At 42.4% G+C, this 18,781-nt stretch overlaps 1 protein-coding gene across 2 annotated transcripts in view; it reads right to left on the minus strand.

Annotated features, from left to right (window-relative positions):
- Nucleotides 1–18,781, minus strand: part of LOC140191476 (arf-GAP with GTPase, ANK repeat and PH domain-containing protein 1-like) — a 188,138-nt gene that overhangs the window by 95,800 nt on the left and 73,557 nt on the right. For both annotated transcript variants that reach the window (XM_072248921.1, XM_072248920.1), the window contains exon 2: nt 2,077–2,135. In XM_072248921.1, the coding sequence (XP_072105022.1) occupies nt 2,077–2,135 (59 nt within the window). The remainder of the gene's footprint in view (nt 1–2,076; nt 2,136–18,781) is intronic.

An 18,781-nucleotide genomic window follows, 5' to 3' on the forward strand; every position in this document is an offset into this window, starting at 1 on the left:
CAAGAAAGCGTCATCCATCATTAAGGTCCCTCACCAACTGGAACATGCCCTCTTCTCATTACTAACATCAGGGAGGAGGGACAAGAGCCTGAAAATCCACACTCAACATTTTAAGAACAGCTTCTTCCCCTCCGCCATCAGATTTCTGAACAGTCCATGAACATTATCTTGCTATTCCTCTTCCGCACTATTTATATATTCATTTTTCACTTTAACATAGCATTTTATGTATTGCATTGTACCGCTGCCACAAAATAGCAGATTTCACGACATATGTCAGTGATAATAAATATTTTTCAGGTTTCCAAAGCCATGCTGACTGTCCCTAACCAGACCATGCTTCTCCAAATGCTTATAAATCCTGTCTCTAAGAATCCTCTCCAATAGTTTGCCACCATGGACATGAGACTCACTGGTCTATAATTTTAATTGAGGCGAAATTTCACCCAAATTCTGAGGAATATGTACCTGGCAAACAGCAGAGGTAGATTTACGGAGAAGCTGAGAGAGAAAATGGAGCAATAACATTACTTTTTGTTTATTTTTACTACTTGCCCCACCTCACTCCAAAGACCGCCTTTTTCACCTTCTTTCCCCACTACAAACTTTCAAAGTGATTTCCATCTGCCGGTAGGTTGTGATCGGGATCACAAGTACGGACCATACACGTGGCTTCAGGCCATCAAAAGGGTCATAGCTGAAGCGGTAACTGTTTGGAAAGTAAGTTCACTCCCCCTGGCTTTCTTCAGTAATGTTGTAACTGTTAATACTACCTAATCCCTTTTCTGTGCACAGACCTTGGTTCAGGACTGGCTGGATCAGATTCTTGAGGGTTTAGCATCAGAAGCTGAAGTCATTGCAAAGTCGACTCTGCTTGCCCAGCACCTTGAGGTGAATACTATGCTTTAACAGAGTGTAAAGAGGGGTGTGTAGCATCTTCCAACACAAAACACTAGGATCAAAGCCCAAGAAATAAAAGAATATAGTGCTAATGTGGGCAAATGGGAATGGTGTGGATGGGCAAGAAAAGGTCGATATGGGCACAGTGGGCCAAAAGGCCTATTTCTATGCTGTATGACTCAATGAATCTGTGAAAGCAGTGAATTATTTCTCAGTTCTGGGTGCATCTGGTGAAGAAATGCACAAGTTCTGCAGAAAGCAAAACAGGATATGGCCAAGAGATAATGTTCCCGCTCTCTCTTTTTGTGACATTTTATTGATAGGTTAACTAGTATGCTCACTCTCCTTATCTACAGTTGAGGGATACATCTGGCCACCTTTCTATCCACGTGGTAATACTGGCTGCAGTAACTGAACTAGATATTGCAGAGAAGATGAGTCAAACAAAGCTACTGCTCATTTCAGGGCAATAAAATACAAATTAATGTTGCTGAAGGCAAGAATTTCTGGTGCTTACAGGACTGTGTAAACCGGCTGAAGTTTGCTCCTCTGAAGGAGACACACCGGTGGCTATAATCCTTTAGAAGTTTGAGAAGATTTGGTCTGTCATCAAGTACTCCAGTAAATCTCTACAGATGTACTGTGGAGAGCATTCTGACTGGTTGCATCACCATCTGGTATGGAGAAGCCACTGCAAAGGATTTGAAAACAGTGCAGAAACTTTTAGATTCAGCCAGGTCCCCATCATCCAGGAAATCTTCAAGATGGCGGCATCCGTCACCATCCAGGACAGGCCCTCTTCTCATTTCTACCAACAGGGACAAGGGACAGGAGCCTGAAGATGCACACTCACCATTTTAGGAACAGCTTCTTACCCTCTGCCATCAGATTTCTGAATAGATATTGAACCTATGAACATTACCTCATTATTTTGCACCATTTATTTATAGCAATTTTATGTCTGCTGCTGCAAAACAACAAATTTCACAATGTATGTCAGTGATAATAAACCTGATTCTGATTCTGGAAACTCTTCGCCAGAAAGTGATCATGCTCAATCATCCATTTCACAACAGATATATTGCAGAAATGAACATAAACCAGTTGCCATCATGACAGCCAAAATAGAGCCTGCAGGTCCTGTGACTGAAGAGCAAGAAAACGGAACAAACTTACCAACCGGAGCTCTGGAACTGAGCGGCTTAAGGTCCATTCCTGACTGTTCACAAAGGCCTCTGAGGAGAAGAGAAAATGGCCAGGTTAGCATTGAAAGAGTCAGTAAAGACTGGATATAAATCACAACCTGAAAATTGCACTTGAGAGATGCTCACATTGGCTATATCCCCATTAAAAGTCAGGGGGTAAATATAGTTCAAAGATCTTTCGAAGTTCCTTAATATCTGTAAACTTTAAATGATAAGCAGTCATCAGTCACTGGGCAATCAGCATCAGGTCAGCGGTGGGAAAACATAAGACTGTAAGACATGGGAGCAGAATTCGGCTACTCAGCTCATCAAGTCCGCTCACCATGACTGATTTATTATCCCTCTTAAACTCATTCTCTTTGCCTTCTCCCTCTAACCTTTGATGCCCCAACTAATCCACCTCAGCTTTAAATATACCCAATGACTTGGCCTCCACAGCCATCTGTGGCAACCAAGTCCACAGATTCTCCACCCTCTGGCTAAAGAAATTCCTCCTCATCTCTGTTCTAAATGGACATCCCTCTATTCTGAGGCTTTGCTCTCTGGTTCTAGACTCCCCCCACTATAGGAGACATTCACCGTTCAATATTTGATAGGTTTCAATGAGATCCCCCTCAGTCTTCCAAACTTCAGTGAGTACAAAGTAAATTTATTATCAAAGTACATATTTGTCACCATCTGCAACCCTGAGATTCATTTTCAATCCCAGAGTCATCAAATGCTCTTCATACACTAACCCTTTCACTGTCAGATTCATTCTCATGAACTTCCTCTGGACCCTCTCCAAAGACACACATCTTTGCTTTGATAAGGGGCCCAAAACCGCTCACAATACTCCAAGAGCAGACTAACCAATGCTTTATAAAGCCTCAGCATTACATCCTATCAAAATGAATGCATTTGCCTTCCTTACCACTCACTCAACCTGCAAGTTAACTTTTAGGAATCCTGCATGAGGATGTCCAAGCCCCTTTGCACCTCTGAGTTTTGAATTTTTTTCCCCTTTTAGAAAATAGTCTATGCCTTTATTCCTTCCATGAAAGTGCATGACTATACACTTCCCAATACTGTATTCCATCTGCCACTTCTGTGCTCATCCTCCTAATCTGTACAAGTCCTTCTGCAGACTCCCTTCTTCCTCAACACTACCTGCCCCTCTACTTATCTTCATCTCATATGCAAATTTGGCCACTATACCATCAATGGAGCAATCATCCATATCATTGACATATAGCGTGAAAATAAGTGGTCACAACATCAACTCTTGCGGAACACCTTTAGTCACTGGCAGCTAACCAGAAAAGGCTCACGTTATTCCCACTCTTTGCCTCCTGCCAGTCAGCCAATCTTCTATCCATACTCGTATCATTCCTGTAATACCATGGTTCCTTATCTTGTTTAGCAACCTTATGTGCAGCACCTTGTGAAAGGCCTTCTGAAAATCCAAATAAACAACGTCCACTGACTCTCCCTTGTCTATCCTGCCTGTTGTTTCCTCAAAGAATTCCAATAGATTTGTCAGGCAAGATTTCCCCTTAAAGAAACCATGCTGACTTTGGCCTATTTTGTCATGTGTCTCCAAGTACCCGAAACCTCATCCTTAATAATGGACCAACCACTGAAGTCAGGCTAACTGGCCTATAATTCCCTATCTTTTGCCTCTCTCCCTTATTAAACAGTGTAGTGACATCTGCAATTTTCCAGTCCTCCAGACCTTTCCAGAATCTCGTGATTCTTGAAAGATCTCGACTAATGCTCCACCACCTCTTTCAGAACCCTGGGGTGTAGTCTTTTGACTCCAGGTGACTTACCTATCCTCAGACCTTTCAGTTTCTCAAGCCCATTCTCCTTAGTAATAGTGATTACACATACCTCTGCCCTGACACTCTCAAATTTCTGACATAATACTGGTGTCTTCCACAGTGAACACTGCCGCAAAATACTTACTTAGTTTGTCCACTATTTTTTTAAATGACCTCCTTCTTAACACTAGCTATTTCAAGTCATAAAGAACAGAGAGTGTCAATCCAAGTTAATGCTAATACTGTGTGTTGTATGGGTACAAAGTCACCAACAGGGCTTTTAGCTTAATTTTTCTTTGCTCCACGCTACACACCCCTCTGTCTCCGGAAGAAACTGATTCTTAGATTGATCAGAATCTAAACTCAATTTTACCACAGCAGCACTGTTTATTGGCAAGTAGCAGCCACCGGTACGGATGCTTGGTTGAACCGTTTGGAAAAGGCTTTGACATTTGCCTTTTAATCTACAGTTTTACTGGATCTGGGCATTACTCTCGAGGCCAGCATTTATTTCTCGTCCCTAATTGCTCTCGTGAAGATGGCAGTGAGCCACGTTTTTGAATGTTGGCAATGCTGCTGCTGAGGGAGATCCTGACTCCCAATTGTGAAAAAGGGTCATAAATTTCCAAGTCAAGATGGTGTGTAACTTGACCATAAGACCATCAGACATAGGAGCAGAATTGGGCCATTTAGCCCATCAAATCTGCTCTACCATTCCATCATCATCCCTCTCAAAGCTATTCTTTTGCCTTCTCCCCATAACCTTTGACACCCTGACTAATCAAGAACATATTAATCTCCACTTTAAATATACTCAATGACTTGGCCTCCACAGCTGTCTGTGGCAATGAGTTCCAGAGATTCATTACCCTTGGCTAAAGCAATTCCTCTTCATCTCTATTCTAAATGGACGTCCCTCTATTCTGAGGCTGTACTCTCTGGTCCTAAACTCTCCCACTATAAGAAATATCCTCTTCACATCCATTCTATTTAAGCCTTACAATATTTGATAAGTTTCAATGTGCTCTCCACTCCCTTTTCTAAACTCCTGTGAAAGTCAAGGGACTTTCGATCAAGATGGCACCTGTGTAAAATACTCCTTCGGTCGACATCTTCTAGGCCAGTGGGCCCCAACCACCGGGCCGCGGAATGGTACCAGGCCGCAAAGCATGTGCTACCGGGCCGTGAGGAAACTATATGAGTCAGCTGCGCCTTTCCTCATTCTCTGTCATGCACTGTTGAACTTGAGCATAGGGTTGCCAACTGTCCCATATTTGCCAGGACATCCCGAATATTTGGCTAAATTAGTTTGTCCAGCATTTCCTCCGCTAAGGTAGAGCATTCCTATGAAACCTTTCAGGCCAAAATGGTGTGAAACGAAGAAGCAATTACCATTAATTTATATGGGAAAATTTTTTGAGCATTCCCAGACCCAAAAAATAACCTAACAAATCATACCAAATAATGCATAAAACCAAAAATAACTAACACTAACATATAGTAAAAGCAGGAATGATATGATAAATACACAGCCTATATAAAGTAGAAATAATATATGTACAGTATAGTCGGGAAGATGAAGGCAAAACGGATTTGTGGGGGGAAAAAATCGACACGAACGCACATGCGCACGTCACGCATGCGCGCACAGGTGCCCGCGCAAGGCTTCATGGTCATGGTAGTCTTTCCTGGGGTAAAGTGTCCTGGGATTTGACTGCTACTTTTGTCCCTTATTTGGGAGTGAGAAAGTTGGCAACCCTAACTGTAAAAGACATGTTGAGGTGAGTTTAACGCTACTTGAACAACCCCCCCCCCCCACCTGGTTGGCCGGTCCACGGTGCAAAAAAGGTTGGGGACCTCTGTTCTAGGTAAATTGTGAAACCATATATTTCACTTCTTTTATGTCTTTTATGTTTGTTTTTCATCTTGAATGTGATTCTGGAACTGTTGGAGCCTGTGATTTGTAGTTTGGAGATGGTTTGGGTGTTTCAGCGCTCTGCAGTCTCCAAGGGGATTCTGGGAGGCAGAGGCAGCGTGCGGGAACCTCGTGGGAGAAGGCTGCGAGCCAATGTTCACCTCCATTTTTCCAATTAAAGCTTCCATTATTTGGCAATTAAAGCGACAAGAGAGAATGAAATGCTGGCTGCCTGCCTTTTTATCGCTGGGGATAAAGGCCGGAGAGGGGAGACTGCCTTTTCAATCGCTGGCGAGATCAATCTGCCACGGAGAGCTGTCGCTGCTTTTTTATCACTGGTGAGATCGCTCTGCTATGGAGAGGGAAAATGTTGCCCAGGTTTTCTGCATTTTGGATGTGGACTTGGACTGTGGACTTTTTTTTCAGTCTTAGGTTTTTCTGTATTCTGTGTTTTTTCACCTGATCTTTCTTGTTTTTTAGTGTGCGGGGGAGGGAGATGGGGAGTCGATGTGCCTGTTCTGTCTTTGTTCTTTTTTTGTGCGGGGAGGAGGAATTTGGGGGTTGATGATCGTGCTGTCATTCTTTTCTTTTGTGGCTATCTAGAGAAGAATTTTACAGTTGTATACTTTGATAACAGATGAACCTTTGAATGCAGGCCCAGGCCCAGAACTTGAGAGGGAACCTGCAGGGGATGGTGCTACCCTGCACCTGCTGCCTTTATCCTTCTTGACAGTACATGTCACAGGTTTGGGAGGAGCTGTTGGAGCAACCTGGGTAAGTGACTGCAATGGATTTTGTAGATGGTTCACACTGGAGACGCTGTGTGCCAGAGGTGGAGGGAATAAATGGGTGGTGGATGGGGTGCTGATCAAGCAGGCTAACTTATCCTGCAAGACATTATGTTTTAAGTGTTGTTGGATCTGAATTGTAAGTGTAAGTGCGTGTGCCTGTGCATGTGCGCGCGCGCGCGTGCGTGTTTGTGTGTGTGTGTGTGTGTGTGTGTGTGTACGTGCGCGCGAGTGTGATAAGTGACCAGATAACCTATTTCAGTGATGTTCTGATGTTGTTTGGGGTGTTCATATTGAACAGGAGAATGTAGAGAATGCTCCTGTTTGAAATTTTCCAACGAGAAGAAACATATTGCATCATTCCAAAGTGCTTCATGTCACTTGGAGTCCTTCTGAAGTGTCATTGCTACTGTATTGTCAAGAAAAAAGAGCCAATTAGCACCCCACAAGTTTACACAACACCGTGCTCAGAACCAGATCTCCAGCTTCAGTAAGTAGCATGAGGGCTAATATTGGCTTGGCCACTAGGGCCAAACCCCATGCTCTTTTTCGGAAAAGTGGAGGAACATTTCTTGTCTCTTGAGGTCAGAAGGGGCCTTACTTAGTTTCACAGAAGATGGAGTTTCTGATGTTTTGGCACTTCCACACTGTTACACTGAGAGCATCAGCCAAAGGTTCTGAGCTCATGTCCATAGTAGGGCTTCAACCTTCTGACTTCACAGGCAAGAACATTACTCGCTGAGCCACAGTTGTAGCGTCGATTGTGCCATGAGGAAGAGACTGTAATCTCAAGTGTTCTTCATGTAACTGAACTAGAACCAAGTCTCAATTCCCTCAAAGAGGAGCATAATTGTGATCGGTAATGTTTAGTCAAATAGATTTATGCACCCTCTGCTTGGCAGAGAGAGAGAGATTTATTTTCTAGTTCCTCAGGCATCAGACAATAAGATGCTAGTGCTTGTATTTTCACTGTAAGTGGGCAGCAAGTGCACTATAAACAGAAATGAGGTTTTTTTAGTCACAGTTAAATCAAATGACATCTAAAAGCTCCCATTATAACTCGGGGATACGATGGGGAACCTCAGAGGGTGTCTTTCGTAATCTTTAGGGAACAGAGTGAAGTTGAATTCTATTTGTTTCACTGATACCAGAGTCTTAGACTAGTGAAGACAGATGAGAGGAAAGAGTCATTAAGGCACAGAAAGCATCCAGGACAAAGTACTACAGAGGTGAGGTACGGCAGACTACATGGAGTGGTACTCTCTGTATCCAACCTGGAAAAGCTTAGTACTACCATGAAATGTTTAGACTAATCAATACCTTCAGATTCTCACACAAAACAGATTCACTGAGCACAGTGACCAATATTAATCTCTTGCTAAAGTGATTCGCTATTTGAAAAGCTGAAATTTGTGTCCCAATTGCAGAAGTCATCAATCAATTTGAATGGAGTTGACCCAAAAAACAAACAATTTGCTTTCTTTATGGGGAAGTGAACACTGCAACATAATTCCAGAGAAAGGGCCTTGCCAGAATGCAGATGTGGTCAACCTCTCAAAGGAGCATGATTGTGTAGCCAAGTTTCCATCAAACTCAATATATAAGTTTGCTGATGACACAACAATTATAGGCCGTATCTCGGGTAATGATGAGTTTGAGTACAGAGAGGAAATTAAGAACCTGGTGGCATGGTACGAAGACAATAACCTATCCCTCAACGTCAGCAAGACAAAGGAATTGGTCGTTGACTTCAGAAGGAGTAGCGGACCGCACGACCCAATTTACATCTGTGGTGCGCAAGTGGAACAGGTCGAAAGCTTTAAGTTCCTTGGGGTCAATATCACAAATGACCTGACTTGGTCCAGCCAAGCAGAGTTCACTGCCAAGAAGGCCCACCAGCGCCTTTACTTCCTGAGAAAACTAAAGAAATTTGGCCTGTCCCCTAAAACCCTCACTAATTTTTATAGATGCACCATAGAAAGCATTCTTCTAGGGTGCACCACAACCTGGTATGGAAGTTGTCCTGTCCAAGACCGAAAGAAGCTGCAGAGGATCGTGAACACAGCGCAGCACATCACACAAACCGATCTTCCGTCTGTGGACTCAGTTTACACCGCACGCTGTCGGAGCAGTGCTGCCAGGATAATCAAGGACACGACCCACCCAGCCAACAGACTTTTCGTCCCTCTTCCCTCCGGGTGAAGGTTCAGGAGCTTGAAGACTCGTACGGCCAGATTTGGGAACAGCTTCTTTCCAACTGTGATAAGACTGCTGAACGGATCCTGACCCAGATCTGGGCCATACCCTCCAAATATCCGGACCTGCCTCTCGTTTTTTTTGCACTACCTTACTTCCCATTTTTCTATTTTATATTTATGATTTATAATTTAAATTTTTAATATTTACTAAGTTTAACTATTTTTAATATCTTTAATATTTAATATTTGTAATCCAGGGAGTGTGAAGCGCAGAATCAAATATCGCTGTGATGATTGTACGTTCTAGTACCAATTGTTTGGCGACAATAAAGTATAAAGTTAAGATTCACGTTGAATGCACAGAAGGCGGCTCTTTCCCCATAATGACTGCATAGTAAAACTGCCATCTTGGCACCAAGTATTGGACAAGAGCAGGATCAAACTTTACACATCCCACATCCCACCTCACCTCCCTATCAGACCTCAATATAAAGCCAGCAGCCTGTTGAGCAGGTAAATTCGAAAGCTAAGGGGTGTGGGGGGGGGGAACACAGTTGCTTTTGTTGCTACTGACTTATGCAAGTGCAGCTACAAATGTTCTCGTGTACCAGATGTCCTCCGAGTATGGTCGGGTGGCTAAGTTGGTAGTATGTTGCGGAGCAGTAGTGCAGCGGTTAAGTTACCTGACACAGCAGGCAGAGCTTTGGACGCTCTGAGTTTGAATCTCACAATGGCCACCGGGGAATTTAAATTCATGTAATTAAATACATCCGGAATTTAAAGCCGGTCTCAGGAAAAGTATGCAAAATTACTATCAGACTGCCGTATATATTAAAAAAAACCTGGTTCATTGACGTCATTCAGGGAAGGAAATCTGCCATCCTTACCTATCTAATACTCCAATGTGGTTGACTCCTAACCATCTCCTCAGATAGAGGGTAAGTTGAGTTGGACAATAAATCCCAGTGGCATTCACATCCTGTGAATAATTGCTTTTACATTTATAAAAAAATTATGCTCCTGATCATTCATCCCCCTTTTCCTATCATTCCATCACTGACACTTAGACCATCAAGCTCAGGAGTCTCTTCCCTCAACCATTTCACCTCTCTCTCCTCATTTAAAAACTCTCACTTTGATGGAGCTTTCAGTCATTAGCTTGGTATTTTCACACGACGTGGTATTAAATTCTGTTTGCTAACGCTCTTATGAAGTCCAATGGGATGCTCCACTATGTTTAAATTCACTGTTGTGATTCCACAGGGGAGCACTCCTAATTCATTCACAGCTCACAATGGAAATCGAATGTCCTAGATTAAATAAAAGCATCTTGGATTTTTATTGTAGTGGCTCCTCTCTCAAAGATTACACGTTGAGTTCACAGGGCAATGATGAGAAATGGTTCATATCATTTAAATCCTAATGTATTCTCTTTTTGCATGAAGTATGGAAATAGCTTATAACAAAGACTCCAATTATATGGGCAATTACAGAGAGATGTGTGTGTTCAAGGCCCAGCTAGCAATGCACCTGAACTCATATATTCCACCAGAAAATGACTAATACAACGGAGCAAATTTTAAGGTGATTGGAGAAAAGTATAGGGAGGATGTCAGAGATAGGTGTTTTTTTTAAAACTCAGAGTGGTGGGTGCATGTAACATGCTGCCAGGGGTGGTGTTAGAGGCAGATACATTAGAGATATTTAAAGGACTCTTAGATAGGCACATAGATGATAGAAAAATACAGGATTATGTCAGAGAGAAGGGTTAGATTGATCTTAAAGTGCATAGAACATAACAGCATAGTAAAGGCCCTTTGGCCAAGATGTTGTGCCGACCTTTTAACCTACTCTAAGATCAATCTAACAACCTCAGATCAAGACCTCCCAAAGTGTAACAACTCACGCTTGAATGTATTAAATTCCATCTCAATTTTTCAACCCATTTTTGTTTCATTTATGTTTTTCTCATTCTTTCATGTACCTCTACATGGATAAAGGAAAAAGCTCCTTCCCTGATGAACATGTTCAGTGGGGTAGCTGGGGTATAATGATCAGTGAGGGGAAATGTTACAGCTGGTTATCAGGCAATTGGTCTTAGGTTGGGATAGCTTTGAGGGGTGGGTGGGTAGGGTGCTAGTCTAGAGGAGGCTCAAACAAAAGTAGATGTGAGAAGGGAGGGAAGCAACAACTCTCTTTGCAATCTACCATCTCAACTGAGCTGAAGGTTAAATGGGTGGCACGGTGATGCAGCTCATGGCGCAGCAGACTCATAGCTCCAGTGATCCAGGTTTGATCCTGACATCTGGCTCTATTTGCATGAAGTTTGCATGTCTTCACAGTGACCACATGGGTTTCCTCTTGGTGCTCCAGTTCCCCCCCCCCCACATCACAAAAATGTACAGGTTAGTATGTTAATTAGCCACTGTAAATCACCCCTAGTGAGTGGTTGAATCTGGAGGGGGAGAGTTGTTGGGAATGTGGGAGAATAAAATGAGTTAAGGTAGGAGGAGTATAAAATGAGTTCTTAGATAGATAGATATACTTTATTGATCCCGAGGGAAATTGGGTTTCGTTACAGCCGCACCAACCAAGAACAGAGCCTAACTATAGCAATACAAAAATCACAAACAATCAAACAACAAAATGCAAACTATGCCAGATGGAAAAAAGTCCAGGACTAGTCTATTGGCTCAGGGTGTCTGACCCTCCACGGGAGGAGCTGCAAGTTCGATGGCCACAGGCAGGAACGACCCCCCGTGCCGCCCAGTGTTGAATCTCGGTGGAATATGGCCGAAGTCCAACAGTAAAAAGTTCACTATCTGGTCTACAAACACGTTCCTCGATCATAATATGACCCGGATTGCACCATCTGTTGTTAACCAGAACAGTAAGCACCCAAATCCTTTACGCTTACCGCTCTCAGTGCACTTCCGGTCAGCCGGAACGGTCCGGAAGCCGTCCATGGAGAAATTTTGATCGGGTATGTCCTCGTGCAGCCCCGTTCCAATGAAACACATAACACTGCACTCCCGAAATGTTCTCTGACGCCTGGCTAGCGCCGTGAACTCGTCCATTTTATTCTCTTCTCCGTAAGTCTCTGTTGTCTTGACCCGGTCCTCTTCCCTTTCTTCTTCCTGTCTGGCCTGGACTTAAGTTGAAGAGTGTGTTTGCATTCTGTATCTCTCCCTGACTATGAGTGTCGTGCAGGAGGGAGGCAAGGGAGGAGAGAAGGGGAAGGAAGAATGGAACGAGACGTGCTGGGCTTTTCCCATGTTCCCAATCAGTGCAGGATCACAGAGCAGCACTGAGAGATTCCTGAGCACGCTTTTCACATCCCTTTCAGGACATCACAAGGCATTTTACTCTCAGTACTGTATATCTGCAGGTATAGTCACTGCTGTAACATAGAAAATGTGGAAGCCCATTATCAAACAGCAGCCTGCTATAAACAATTGAAAGGTTGGTTGAGGGATCAATATTGACCAGGACACCAGAGATAACCCCCTGTAAAATAGTGACCATGAGATCTTTCACTTCCACCAACGAGATCAGTCAGACTCAGTTTAACACCTAAAAGATAATAATACCTCCAACACCACAGAACTCTCTTGATACCACACTGGAGTGTCAACTAGATTTCTGTGCTCATGGCTTTGTGGAACAGATAAACGGCGAGCTTTACATTGAGACTAAAGCTTAATGTATCTTTTGTGCATGAAAATTAAATATCATTGATTTTGTTTGGGAAATGTCTTTCTGAAATGCAAACATATCGTAATCCTCCTCTGCAAAGTTAAAATATTTCCTTTCCTCCTCCTACAATGAGTCAGATCAAGGTTTCTCTGTGTAAAATCATCATTTCCAACCTCCTGTGGTGTGCTGCCCACCTTCCCACATGCTCATCAAAATTCAACAGTAACTGCACTGGGAAATTGTTATGTTTTTACTTTGGAGCATCAGAGAATAAGAATGAGCAAGAAAAGCTAAAACCATGCTTCTTGAAAACAAGAGTGCATTTATTTTCAAATTGTTTCCCTCACAATCCAATGGCCCTTTCCATGACAATAGCCAGGTGACTTGATCCCAGGTCACCAGAAGGTGGCGAGAACAAGTCAGGGAGACCTCTTGTAATGCAGGAAAGAACACAATGACACTTCAGTCCTATTCATTTCACTCCATGCATATACCAGTTTGCAACCTCTATGTACCCAGTGAGTCTCCTTCCACTGACCATATACATGTTCCTATCCACCCATCAAATCTCCTTCACTATCAGGAACTCTTACCCCACTATCTTTCTATCCTTTGTTGGGGTGGGAGGGGGGGGCGATATTGGCCAAGTGATCACATAGACTGTTCAAGTACCAAGTAAGGACCTCTTAAGCTTCCTTGGTTGGGATGATGCCCCTCATAGTGCAGTGCTCCCTTTGTGAAGAATCAACCTCGATGTTGCATTCACACATACTAAATCACGCTTGAATTCACAACCTTTCGGCCCTACATTTTTTTAACTTAAAATAGTTGTGCATTCACAACCATCTCGCTTATTTCCTTTATTCACCTGAGGGGAAGTCCATAAAACTGCAGCTCCTTAAGGTGCCCAAGGAACTTGTTCAACATACACCAGTCAGTCATTGTGAGTTCCCGTCTTAAGTCGAATTTATTCAATGTAATAACTAGCAATAGCATGGAAGAAGGCAATTCACCCAATTACCATTTTCCGGTTTATGCATATAACATAGTGGTCACAGGAAAGGGCAGCATTTATCCTCTTCATGGGGCTGCTCTTAGGTCTCAAGTTCACCTGACCAAGGTGGCTACTGTCCGGGCAGTTTAACTACTTGCCTCTCTTCCATTGCTACATTCATAGACAGGTGAACTTGGAGAGAAGCATGTAATGATGACCAGGAACAAAGAACAGTACAGCACAGGAAGAGGCCCTCCTGCCCACGATGTTGCACCGAACTAATTAAACTAGTACTTAAACACCTAACTCACTAACCCTTTCTGCCTACACAATATTCATATCGTCCATTTCCTGCACATTCATATGGCTACCTAAGAGCCTGTTGAGCACCTCCATCACAGTTGCCTCCACCACTACTCCAGGCACCCACCATTCTGTGCAAAGAAACTTGGCCTGCACATCTTCTTTAAACCTACCCCTTCTCATCTTAAATGTAAGCCCTCTGGTATTACACACAGTACATATCTTGAAAAGATATGGGAAACAATACTGGCTGTCTACTCTATCTATGCCTCTCATAGTCTTATAGACGTCTATCCCCTTAGTTTCCACCGCTCCAGAGAAAAGGGCACTGAACAGGCTGGAGTACATCACTGAACCCGGGACAGTATCTTGATCAGAATGAAGATGTCTTTTTTTGCTGCAAATTGTTGTGCATGGATTAAAAAAATAATAAAATGTAAGCATAAGAAAAAGCCTCATTGTCTCATCAAATCAGTACTCCAATTCTCAACATAAGCTACAGGGGGATGTGTTCTCACATTACATGCCAGCTAATCTATTGCAAACAGTTGATAACAACAGCATATGCAAACACAAGTAATCTGTATGGAACAGAGAAAGGGATGTGCTCCTGTCTGCTAATAAGTGATGTAATCAATAAATTAAGAATGGGGAAGGAAGACGAGAGTGAAAATAAATATCAAAAGGAAAAAACTAATTACAGTTATGATGCAACAGACAGCTAGAGAGGGGATGATGGGGTAGTTCAACTGTCAATCAAGCTTGGTAACAAAACTACAGTAAGTAATAATAATTGCTTATTTTAATCCACACCATTTATATGCAACTATCCTTCATTCACTGCATGTTCTCTCAAGAGAAATTACCCTGCCTTTGATGGGAGAAGTTACTGCAGTTTCGGTTTATTCTTTAAACAGACTTAGTTTCATGGGGAAATTGACTTTGCTCTACAATAGACTGTCTGCTGAGTCATACGTACCACCCCCTCCTTGATTCGCTGGCTGACACAATGTCGGTAATAAATACTCTGAAAAGAAACTCGGACAACAGAGGAAATACTTTGAAAATAGCATGACTACTATTTTTGTGCTCCCCATTTAGCAAGTTATTACAATCTGCAAACCATGTGATTCCTCCTAATATCTACACCCTACATTTAGTAACTACGAGAAAGTTAAAGGACAACTTCCATTCCGCTGCTGTAAGACTCTTGAATGAACCTATTCTCTGATGAAGGTGAACTCCTGATCTCCCAATCTACCTCGTCGTGGGCCTTGCACCTTATTGTCTATTTGCACTGCACTTTTTCTGTAACTGTAAAATGATATTTTGTATTCTGTTATTACTTTTCCTTTTGTACTACCTGCGGTGAGATGATCTGTCTGGATGGCATGCAAGTCAAAATTTTTCACTGTACCTTGGTACACGTAACAATAATAAACCAATTAGAAGGACTGGACCATGTCATGCTTTGCTTTGCTGGATGACACTTCAAGACTGTCAGTCATGTTTTAGCACTGGCCTAACAAAGTAGTTAAATTACTGGGAAACAAAAGGTAAAGTTTCAACTTCTGGAAAGGACATCTTCAAAGGTTGGGAAGGAGTAAGAGGAAAAATTGTTCTCCTCTCTACACAGAAGTTTGGGCAACTTGCATGATGATGAAATGTCATCATCAAAACAACAAGACACAATGATAAGGCAGGCCAAGCCAGCATTCAGTTCTTTATAATGTACGTTGCCATGGCACCAAGCTTACTTCAACAATATTTTCAACACTTTGAAATGTTCCTGAATAGAAGAGGGTTATTTGAAAACATTGAGAACAAATCATAAAAACTCCATGGGGATCATGGAGTTTGCATTGGATTCATATTTTAATCAGGCTGGGGTGACAGTTCTAAACACAGTGCGGTAGTCAATCAGAGTGAAGCTGAAAGCTCAGAACTTATTCAAGGGTGTCATTCGCTTCATAAAACACAAGACAGCAATTCATTGGCTAAAGGAACAAAGCACGAGTTAACCTTAGTCACTTCCATGACCTTCAACAACACTGTTTTTGACCTTCCACTTCATCTAAAATACGTGGCCTTTTAACACTCACCAGTATCCGATGACCGAACAGCCAACCACGTCATTCCTTTTACAAAGATGCATTCATCTACTGCTAACAATTCCCGCAAATTTTCAAAATACTCAGCTATTGGCATCTGGAACACTCCCTGGCAAATTGTATAAATAATTTGAACAAATTGTTTATTGGCAGCAGTGTATCAATCAATGAGTTGGAGACCGACACCAAGAAGTGTCTTATACAGCAGATTAAATTGATTTACTCAGAAAACACTGTCAAAAGAAAATAGAAAACTGCAGCAACTTCTCTCAACAAGGATAATTTCTCCCAAAAAAAAAGCAGGATAGTCACATGTAAAATATACGTACATCTAATCAAGCTCAGCATTGACACAAGTATGGGTACCTAATTTTAATAGGAAGGTGTCGAGAAAGAAGATATGACTGCTCTTTCACAGAACTAATAAGCTGAATAGCCTTCATCATGATTTTCTAAAAAGAATGAAAATGGCAAAAGTATAGAAAATATAGCTTATAAAGAACTTTTGTTTATGGAATGACTTCCATGATCTCTGAATAACTCAAAGCAATGAAGCAATCAAAGTAGAGTTACAGAGTAATAGAAAATAACAGCACAGAAACAGGCTCTTTGGCCAATCTGGGCTGTGACAAACCATTTAAACTGCCAAGTCCCACTGACCTGCACCCGGACCATAGCCCTCCATACCCCTCCTGTGCATGTACCTATCCAAACTTCCTAACATTGAAATTGAAATCGACCCCACACCCACTGCTTCCGCTGGCAGCTCATTCTGCACTCTCACCACCCTCTGAGTGAAGAAGTTTCCCCGCTTGTTCCTCTCACCCAACCTCAGTGGAAAAGGCCTGATTGCATTTATTTTATCTATACCCCTCATAGTTTTGTATACCTCCATCAAATTTCCCCTCAATCTTCTATGTCCTAGGGAATTAAGTTCTAACCCATTCAATCTTTCCTTATAACTCAGGTCCTCCAGAACCGGCACCATCCTTGTAAATTTTCTCTGCACTCTTTCAATCTTAGTTACATATTTCCTATAGGTAAGTGACCAAAACACACAAAATACTCAAAATTAGGCCTCATCAACATCTTATACAACTTCTACCTAACATTTCAATTCATACATTCCATACATTGATTTATGAAGGCCAATGTGCCAAAAGCTTTCTTTATGACCCTATCTACCTGTGACACCACTTTCAACGAATTATGGAGCTGCGCTTCCAGATCTGTTTACTCTACCATGCTCCTCAGTGTAAGACCTAACCTGGCTGGTCTTCCCAGAGTGCAATACCTCACACTTGTCTATATTAAATTTCATTTGCCATTTTTCTGCCCACTTTTCCAACTGATCCAGATCCTGCTTTGATAGTCTTCCTTGCTGCCCACTACACCCCCAATCTTGATGTCATCCACAAATTTGCTGATCCAGTTAAGCACATTATCATCATTGATATAGATGTAAAACAACAATGGACCCTGTGGCACACCACTAGTCACAGGCCTGCAGTCAGAAAGCTAACTATCTACTACCACTCTCTTGCTTCTCCCACAAAGCCAACATTTAATCCAATTTGCTATCTCATCTTGAATGCCAAGTGACTGAACCTTCTTGACCAACTTCCCATTGAGATTTTGTCAAAGGCCTTGCTGAAGTCCATGTAGACAATATCCACTGCCTTGCCTTCATCAAATTTCCTGGTAACTTCCTCAAAAAACTCTATAAGATTGGTTAGACATGACCAACAATGCACAAAGCCATGCTGACTATCCCTAATCAGTCACTGTCTATCCAAATTCTCATATATATTGCCCCTTAAGAACTTTCCAAGAACTTTCCCACTACTGATGTCAGGCTCACTGGCCCATAATTTCCCGACTGATTCTTGGAGCTTTTCTTCAACAGTTGAACAACATTAGCAATCTTCCAATCCTCCGGTACCTCACCTGTCACTAAGAATGATTTAAGTATATTTGCTAGGGCCCTTGCAATTTCTGCATTTGCCTCCCACAGGGTCTGAGGAAACACCTTGTCAGGCCCTGGGGATTTATCCACCCTAAGTTATCTCAACACAGCAAACTCCTCCTCCTCTGTATAGGGTCCATGACCTCACTGCTGCTTTGCCTCACCTCAATAGACTCTGTGTCCAATCTCCCAAGTGAATACAGATGCAAATAATCAATTTAAGATCTCCTCCATTTCTATTGACTCCATGCATAGATTACTAATCTGATCTTCAAGGGGACCAGTTTTGTCTCTTGCAATCCTTTTGCTCTTAACACATCTGTAGAAGCCCTTAGGATTTTCCTTCACCTCGTCTGCTAGAGCAACCTCATGCCGTCTTTTAGCCTTCCTGATTTCCTTTTTAAGTGTTCTCTTGCACTTATACTCATTTATTCCTTCCTGCCTATTGTCACCTGCCCTGTCTCATTCCTTAATAGCAGATCTAGTATCACACACTCTCTCGAGTGTGACTTCTATGTACTAATTAAGAAAACTTTCCTGAACACATTTGACAAACTCTATCCCATTTAGCCCTTTTACAGTATGGGAGTCCCAGTCAATATGCGGAAAGTTAAAATCACCTATTATCACAGCCTTCTGTTTCTTGCAGCAGTCTGTGATCTCTCTACAAGTTTGTCTTTAAATCCTGTGGACTATTTGGTGGTCTGTACTATAATCCCACTAATGTGGTCATGCCTTTCTTATTCCTCAGTTCCACCCATAAAGCCTCACTAAACAACTAAACTGGGTGGTGGGGTGGATACTAAAGGAGGTGTAAGATGCTCTTTCCCTCTGGTAGCCTGCAGGTCACCCTTGGGCAAGGTGTAGCACCTGCTTAGCCCCTCCCACCCCGATCAGGGTCAT

Source organism: Mobula birostris, chromosome X, assembly GCF_030028105.1.
Source record: "Mobula birostris isolate sMobBir1 chromosome X, sMobBir1.hap1, whole genome shotgun sequence".
Classification (NCBI taxonomy): Eukaryota; Metazoa; Chordata; class Chondrichthyes; order Myliobatiformes; family Myliobatidae; genus Mobula; species Mobula birostris.